The sequence below is a fragment of the Mytilus trossulus genome, chromosome 13 (assembly GCF_036588685.1).
Source record: "Mytilus trossulus isolate FHL-02 chromosome 13, PNRI_Mtr1.1.1.hap1, whole genome shotgun sequence".
Taxonomy (NCBI): Eukaryota; Metazoa; Mollusca; class Bivalvia; order Mytilida; family Mytilidae; genus Mytilus; species Mytilus trossulus.
In genome coordinates this window covers 45340549-45349849 of record NC_086385.1, presented here as the reverse complement: position 1 = coordinate 45349849, position 9301 = coordinate 45340549, and the positions used below count along the sequence as shown (strand labels likewise).

The 9301-nt window shown below is 31.4% G+C and overlaps 1 protein-coding gene across 1 annotated transcript; it reads left to right on the top strand.

Annotated features, from left to right (window-relative positions):
- The first annotated feature begins 904 nt into the window (after window positions 1–904).
- On the top strand, window positions 905–8138 carry LOC134694414 (uncharacterized). The gene is made up of 9 exons (XM_063555423.1): window positions 905–966; window positions 1566–1620; window positions 2071–2334; window positions 4274–4390; window positions 5199–5366; window positions 6102–6212; window positions 6918–7087; window positions 7364–7471; window positions 8031–8138. The coding sequence occupies exons 1-9, from the start codon at window positions 916–918 to the stop codon at window positions 8136–8138; spliced, it is 1152 nt and encodes a 383-aa protein (XP_063411493.1). The 5' UTR covers window positions 905–915.
- Window positions 8139–9301: the final 1163 nt, after the last annotated feature.

Genomic DNA, 9301 nt, shown 5'->3' with positions numbered 1-9301 from the left:
ATTACAACAAACAGTAATAAAAAATAATGTTACATATGTTTATATTTAGTCACATGATATAAATAAAGGCAACAGTAGTTCGAAAGTCATAAAGCGATATAGAAAATCCGGGTTACAAACTAACAACGAGAGAATCGCATTCAATATAAGAGAACAACGACACAACATAAAATTGTAACACATACAGACACGAACTACATGTAAGCATTAGATAAATCCAATGAGAATACTAAATATACCATCAAAACTAAAACATAAATTTAAGATAGAAAAGTACCATGACACATTTTATAGTAATGTGAATTCACACTCAAATCAGAAACAGAATGCTGTTACAGGTAACAAAAGAACGATAATTAACAAACAGATGCAAATAGCTTGACAAATCAGATCATCCCTTCTAACAAATACAATACAAAATCGATTGAATAAATGATTGATTGTGTTTAACGCCACTTTAGGCACTTTTGTGCTTTTTCATGGCGTCAGTTTTTATTATATTGGTGGCGGAAGCCGAAAAGAATCATCGAATTTTGAAAGAAAACTGAAAATCCTGGTCAGTTAAATTTAGAAATGAGCGCTTGGGGGATCTGAACTTTCAACGTAGTACAACAACCAAACCATTTACTTCCGAAGCCCAACAACAAGTCGTGTATGAGAGTTCAATTACATTCACTGAAATTTACATAAACTTCAATGACATTTTTAACTAATAGATGTATCACGATTCTGTTCCTAACGACCTTTCAAAAATGTTCAATAACCATGTTTTAAATATCGTAAATTTATTTTAATTTCAGAAATTAAAGCAATTCTATGCAAATTGCAACACACAGGAAATCCTCTAAAATTGTCTAGTTTTATACGGAAATAAATGTATTGTTGTTTCTGAATTTTGAACAGTTTGAATCTAATATGGACATCATAAACACGGCTTGGTTGTTTCCGGTTTTGCTCAACAGTATGGTAAGACGTTGTTTGAATATAAAGTATCAGTAAAACTTTGACTGTATTTTATGAATAGTAATTTCGATGTTTATGAAGCCAAACCTGGTTGACTTCAATATTTAAGTCTTTTGAATTCTTAATCAACTGTTTTTCTTGTTTAAGATACATGCCAATATTGCAACTAATCTACGATAAAAATAAGGTACACACGATATGTCTGTTGAGAATAATCTTATTTACATACCAGTAGACAACATAAAAGCTATATTGTGAATGTGTTCACCAGTATATGTTTTATATAAGAAATTAATTAAATATGACCTTATGAATAAGAGATGATGTGTTTGAACGTTTTCAATATTGAAACTTGTAATAAAATTTCCGATGATTATAATTAGGAGAAACTTATTGATGAAAAATTTTGTACTACTAACGTGTGTTAACGCGAGGAAGGGGTGTACTATAATGGATCAGGATGTCAATTTATTGTAATAGACATACACTAATATGTAATAATACGTACATTGCAAATTAATCTGAATAGTTATCAACCGTTATTTTTATAAAGACGCTACATTTTTTTTGACGTTACATAAGATTTATCATCACTTTTTTAGGTTGTTCTTGGTCGACAAGAGAACAATGTACTGACAGAACGTTCAGCTGATAAAAGTAAGTTAGTGTTACATACAAATGCAAATTTAATAGTATATATTAAAATGTTGTATGTGTTGAGAATGACAATTGCTGAAAAAACACGAACAACAATACCTTATACATTCTTTATTCTTTATTTTTTATTCTTATTTAACAAACAATTTGCCTCAGGACTTCAAGGTGAAAATAAAATTGTATATACCTTTCTTTCAGTATCGTATAAATAGGCATAACGCAATTTACTAAAGTTACACTTGGATTGAATGAATCACATAAAAGATCAAATAAACTCCTTTAAAACAGACGCACTCATATATTACCTGATTACTTCTTTACTTTTTACAACATATATACCGCATACAGCATTATCCAGTTACATCGCCATCTATATTTCAAATTCACATATATATATTTGAAATATTTGCAGAAATTGCGACTGATTTCTTCTTGATTAATTTATTTAAGTACCATATGATAGTAATCGGCTGTTTATTGATAAAGAAAACGATTACGTACATGTCGGGGATAAACCAACGTACAGCTGTTCTGTCAGAGCCACAGCTAATTTCCTGATAGGCAATCCTGTAGTATGGGAGAAAACCAGTAGTGATGGTTCCCGCGTGAAAATATCCGTGCTGGCCAATACTGAGTATGAACAAGCACATAACTATAATGTCCAATTACACACGAATAACTCGTATATGGCTTTCGAATTGAGTTTTCCTAAAGGTATGTATTTTTATATTATAAACACTAGCCTATATTGATATGTGGTGTTGAAGGCCGTACTTTAACCCATAATGGTTTAATTTTTGAATTGTTGTTTGGATGGAGAGTTGTCTCATTGGCACTCACACCACATCTTCCTATATCTAATTCATAAATGGATCAAAAGAGCAACACCAATATATAGGTCACCGTGTTTGTTTTCGAGATATTTGCCATTGAAATTAAGCGGCAAAATGTTCTCCCTTGACTTTCATAGCTTTATTCTTGACAAGTGTATGTCCTCAAAACCTATTAAAAAAATCTAAATTTTATAAGACTATAACAGACAGCTTATCATTATACATGTAAAAGAATTATAAAAAGAAAAATACGGGTTACCGGGGAAAATTTGTTAAGGCATTCATATGGATTAAACCAAAGGATTCTGAAAATCTAACCAAAATTCCAAAACATGACAAGCGAGCTTCTTTAAAGAGGCGTTGCAATGTGTACATCAGTTCATAGGAGAAAAACATCGTTTTTTATCGGCTTAAATAATTGTACTATAAGAGGAACATCACTGTTTTGTGAATTACATTTTAAATACACTTTATATCATGATTTAGTTTTACCAAACCATCCCTTTTTAATACCTCAATGATACAATGTTTACATAATTTGTTCAACATCTTATTACAAAATTCTTCCATATTTTTTAACGTTTGGATAATATAAATATACACTACATTTATTTTCAATTTTAACAGTTTGAACTAAGTTTAATTATATACAATGTAGCTCTAACAATTTATTTCATTTTACTTTATTGGCATATAAATCTCACGTAATAAAGATATTTGCATAACACAATTTTGATTGACATAGAGATCTGATTGCATCTTTATTATGAAATAGTATACATATGTTGACCCAAGTGTTTTCCAAACTCTAAGATTGATAAAACTCTAAATTTAGTATTCTTAAGTTTCATATACATTAATTGAGCGTTGACTGATATTTGTTACCATACCTGGTAATATGCATGCATTGAGCGTTGTTTAATATTTGTTACTGTGTCGGTTAGTTTGCATGAACGGAGTTTTGTCAGACACTTGATAACGTATCAGGTATAAACATGAACTTGGCATTGCCAGATACTTTATACCGTACCTGGTTATAAACATGAACAAGGCGTTGTCTACCTTTGAAAGCATGAGGAGTATCGTAACTAGATAGGTAACGTGATTTGAGGAAGCCTGACTAGTAGCAATGCAACTTTTTAATGATAGCAAAACAGTTGATACGGCTCTTGTGTCCTTAAAAAAACATTACTTTCTTGTCTGAATATATTTTTTTAATATTTAAAAAAGAAAATAGAAAGAAAAAAAATAGTGCATTTTTATTAAAGGTTAAGCAAAAAAATCAAAAAAGGAAAGTAATCTGTAATATATCATTTTTTAAGGGATTTGCATTATTTTTTTTTAATACTTTTCGAGATATAAATATCGTTATCTGCCGACTTTTTGAGTTTGAACGTTTGTGATGAAGGTACATACAGACAAAACACTGAAAATAACACCATGGGTGATTTATGTGAAGCGAGATCTGCAATGGAGTATCATTAAGTTATAACTCATCAAATTGTTAATATATTCAGAGGTGAAAACCGAAGAAATAATAACCTTCCCTGTATCACATTATTTCCCTTGGAATCATTAGAGATTTACCCTTCCGATTACCCTTCCGGAGCACCTGAGATTACCCCTAGTTTTTGGTGGGGTTCGTGTTGTTTATTCTTTAGTTATATATGTTGTGACATGTGTTTTATTGTTTGTCTGTTCGTCTTCTTTCATTTTCAGCCAGGCGTTGTCAGTTTATTTCGATTTATGAGTCTGACTGTCCCTCTGGTATCTTTTGTCCCTATTTTACATAACGTGTTATCATAATTAAATCATTACAGGAATCACTGAAGCCGATGATGGATTCCTCTACTGCGTCCAGTACAATAGATATCTGGGAGTCCTTGCCGAAAAAAAGGTGAAAATTTATGTGATCGGTAAGTCAATGGAGACAAAGAGTATTTTCCGAAAAAAAGCGGAAAGTTATTGTTTAATGTGAGTCCGTCCACTGTGTTCAGAAAGACACAACAGATAAGATATTACTTGACGAGAGACAGTTGGAAATTAATGCAATAGGTAGGCAAATAGATAGCTAACTTGTTACATTGATTTCTCTTAGAAAAACATTGTCTTCAGATAAAAATGTTAATTTGGTGAATTTGATTCCCGTGAGTGACTTAATAATGATACTTTTCACAATCTACAGCTGGGGAATGAACTAATTAAGTCAAAGATTTACAAAACACAAAACACAAAGAACCAACAATTATTTCTAAAAACGCCAATTGGAACACCATCCTCAATTACAAAGGCTGACATTTTTTACAATAAATATAAGATCGGGATTAAAATGTATGCAAAGGTATGCCAACCAGTTTTGGTATGTGTAGAAAGTAAAAACGGTTAATGTGAAGCAGGAATACAAAGTTCAGTTATGTTTATTTTCAGAGTACGTTTTCACCAACTCGCTACTCAAATATAGAGAAACAAGCAAATGAAAACTAAACTGCGTAACCAGAGTCATAAGACTAGAGTATACTGTTTCGTTGAGAAAAAACAGCAAAAAAACATACGGATATGTATACATGTATGTTAACAATGATTGATGATGAATCAATATGGCAGCTTGTCTACAATTTGTTTTCCTTAATAGTATTTGATTGTCTATGATGAGTTGATGTCCATATGTTATAGCCTACAGTTTCACAGTATGCACAATTTCGTTTCTGTCACCAGTACGTCATTGTTTCTTTTTTTTTTCATTAGCAAAGACAACAACAGCAGCACCAACAACCACACCAACACAAACAACTACAAGTCCATCTAAGAACATTTGCATTGATGGACATGAAATGTGTACACACTTGTTTCCTGGTGAATGTATAGCTGCGTTACATTTAATGGTTTTGTGTCCAGCGAGTTGTGGCATTTGCAGTAAGTAAATATGTAGTTTGCGCATAATGTGTATCAGCAATACAACATGGTTCACTTTTTCAGTAAATTTTCATACTTATTCATTTTATTCAATACTGTTCAGTAACTACATACCGTTCAAAACGAGGTCGAGGTTGATTTTTTACCAATCTCCGTGATACTTTATCTTGCACGGTCGGTTCAGAACGCTGTTGGTGTGTACAATTTTGTAAGAGATGTTTTGATCAAAGAGAATTTTTCTTATCGATCTTTCTGGTTCATATTCGAATTGATGCGCTAGCGGTTCAATTGAAACATTGAAACATTGTTGATAAATAAGTTATTATGCTTATTGCAAATACATATCGAATAAGAGTATGGTCTTAATAAAAAAAAAATAGTCCTTCGGAAGGGGACGATAAATGGTTGACCATGTGTTAATAGAAAGCCCTATCTATTGCATATCAAAAAATTCTTTACGATTTAAAAACAAAAGGTTTATACCGTTACAAGGCAGCACTGGCATCCGCATACTGAAAAGCGATTAATGTAAGTTGCAATAACCTTTTCCTATGCTGTATGTCTAAATTAACGGCACCGAAAAAACCCTCAAAAAGTACCCAAATGGAAACCTCAAAATCAATGACAGGAAAACTAACCAGAAGTTATAAAAGATAACTTACTTAAGAAAACATAAATACGGTCATTATGAATATTTTACATCTTTTGTATAAGCATATTTTTATGTGTTTTCAGCTCGACCAGACAGATACTGTGCCGATCGTTTCGATGATTGTTCTAAGGTTAAAGAGCAATGTAATGACCTCATAATCAAACAGATTTGTCAATCAACTTGTAATGTATGCGGTCAGTATATATAATCGTTAGATTTAAGCACGTTTTACACCTTTATTACGATAGTGCAAGTGATGTTAGTAAACTTGTATAGAAGACAGAAGATTAAAAAGCACATCCAAAAGTCGTCTACAAGCCTACAATGTAATTAAAAAAATACACAAAGACATACATCACTTTTCAAAATTACAAATGTAAAATCTGAACAACATGAACCACGCTTATAACAGCGGTCATCATATGTGCACTGGAGAATCGTTTGAAGACATTTTGCGAACATTATCGTAAGTTGATTGCCTGCTATTGAATATATATGTACACAGAGGAAAAACCTATAATTGTAGTTACATGTTCCACAACATGTCCTATTTTTCCTCAATTTAACAAACCAACAATCTGAAAATTGTGTTGTTCACGGAACGTATTCCTTTAATTTTGTATAATAAATTAGTGGTTGTCGTTTGTTTTTGTTCATTTTTTGTGCGTTAATTGGGCCGTTAGTTTTCTCGTTTGAAATGTTTTAACATTGTCGGGATCTTTTTTTGCTTACTATGTCGTACGGTGACCTATAAATGTAAATTGCTGTGTCATTGTAGAGAATTGTCTCATTGGTAATTATACCAAATCTTCTTTTTTGTATTTGCATCGTTCACATATTCTGAGTTGTTTTATCTTAATGGGTGGTAATACTTTTTTTACATGGGCTTTTCTTTTTAGATGCGAATATATGTGATAGTACATTAGTATCCTCCGCTCTCTCCCAAAAGCTCAAGCTATCTCATTCTGCTGGAGGTTATTGTTCTGATGGTACACAAACAAATACAGACTCAGTCATCCTTAAACTCTGTTATGCAAAAACTGATATAATGTGGCAAAAGGGTTTACAGGTAGCATTTTTAATTTTTAATTCTACTTGTTGTTAGTGTACATTCAAAATTGGTTACCAAAAAAAAGAAACATAGCCATACATAAAACCTTCAGCTTCATAATTAAGATTGAAAAATCTACGGATAATGTGTATGAATAATAAATTGTTAATCTTTTTACTAAATTAGATTCTTTTAATTGTTTTTTCTCGTCTTTTGGAGTGTTTTGTGTAATTGAAAACGGTATTTTGGAAATATTATTCATCTTATTTAAATCTATTGCCACTTTCTTTGCAGGTTGTTTCAAACTGTAAACAAATATCGTTATATGCTCCTGTTTCGACGTTTGGATATTTTCCATATCAGCTTGGAATATTTCTTGGTTGTACTGACACGGGATTTAAGGTAGTTTATTCAATAAATCATGTTTGTTAAGGAAGAGGGGTGAATGATACCATGGGGGACAGTAAACGCATAAATAGAATAGCATGCTTATTTGATGTCGCAATTGCTAATATGTTTGGCTCTTTTAATCGATTTTCAATACAATTAAATAAATCTGGATTTTTTATGGTGTTATTGTTTTGAATTTTGCACAAACAATAGAGTATCCAATAGTACGACGATAGTAAGCAGATCAGAAAACATGGGAATATATTGCAAGTTCTTAGCATAGTAGACCAGTTTTAAGCGAAATTCAACTTCTTCATGTATGTGTTAAAATTGTTTCTATTTACTGAATGTTTATTTGTTTAAACTTCTTTCATATAAAACCAGTTTCAATCCTTCATCTTCTACATCAGGAAAAGTATGTACCAAGTCGGGAAGATAACAGTTGTTAATCATTCTTTTGATGTGTTAAAACTGTTTATTTTTACATTTGAAATAGAACTATCCGGTTTGAAATGTTCTAAAATGTCAATATTTTTGTGATTGTACTTTTGAAAGATGCTTTTTATTTTAGATTGGAATACAGAAATGCAATGACCACTTCAAAGAACAAACGTTGGTATCTGGTGATATGTCATCAATCTTCTCTGACGCTGATGATTACTATGTACTCATTGTATAATGAATAAAATGTATGAACTTAACTTTATTTCACAAATTCCTTGAAATTTTATTGAAAAAATAAAACATCTCTGAGTTTGCTGGTCCATGTACAAAATTAAATTCAAGGAAACAGTACATGTAATGCAAAAATTATGTTTTTGGTTTCCATATGTTTATCTAGCAATAACACAGAGTTAACTTATAATTTTCTACAAAGTCAGGAATATGACAGATGCCCCAATTCCTTTTGTTGTAAGATATGAAAGAACGCATGGTTATTTCAAGTTTTATGAAGACCCAACTTTTCGAACTTACATTCGATAATATTGAGAATGTCAAAGAGAATGTGTCAAGGAGACAGCAACTCGAACAAAGAGGAAAAATCATTCAATGCCACCAATGGGTATTCAACTCAGCAATAAAATACCGTACTTGAAAGCATGCTTCAAATTGCCCCTAGAAAATGTGTACAAGTTCACTAGTGGAAATGGACGTCACACTGAACCTTGAAATGTAAAAATGAACTTAAATATAATAATAAAAAAAAATTACAAAACCTACAGGGCAGGGGACTCCTGGCTACACAGCTACTTTTGCATAGGTACTATTTCTGTACCAAAAATGTATAGTACTGGAAATCGACTTTTAATATTCCGTAATTTTTTGTTATTTTAAAATTATCATGATTATTGTTATATTAAGGTACCTGTATTTTACAGTACTTGTTTTGTACTTGAAATTTGAGTACTACAGATTTGTTGTTGCATGGTTACATTTTAAGCATTTTGAAAGTTTGTCCTCTTCAAATCTCATACAGTTATGATGTTCAAACATTGAATACATTGTATTACAATAATTATTAAGTAAAGAAATAGTACTAAATATTAGAAGTAAATGTCCAGTACTACAGATTTTAAGTACAGAAATAGTACAAAAAATAGCACATATGCAACAGAAGCTGTGTAGAAACAAAGCATACAACAGGATTAAATGGTCTACGAGATCTTAGCCCTCCCACTATCCCTCTATCCGACATAGAAAAAAAAATTACACACCAATACGCACAGTAAAATTAAGTTTAAAAGAAGTCCGTTTTTGTTGTCATAATAGGTTACATGATAAAACTAAGCTAAATGTCAATGTCAATGTCAATGAAATATATATTTTTCATTTCCTTTGCAA

What these genes read in the sequence shown, in the direction of transcription:
- LOC134694414 (XM_063555423.1), top strand. Translation starts at nt 916, where the DNA reads ATGGACATCATAAACACGGCTTGGTTGTTTCCGGTTTTGCTCAACAGT. An exon ending in AGAACGTTCAGCTGATAAAA is followed by an intron (nt 1,621 to 2,070) that starts GTAAGTTAGTGT and finishes AATTTATTTAAG; the next exon opens with TACCATATGATAGTAATCGG. An exon ending in ATCAACTTGTAATGTATGCG is followed by an intron (nt 6,213 to 6,917) that starts GTCAGTATATAT and finishes TTTTCTTTTTAG; the next exon opens with ATGCGAATATATGTGATAGT.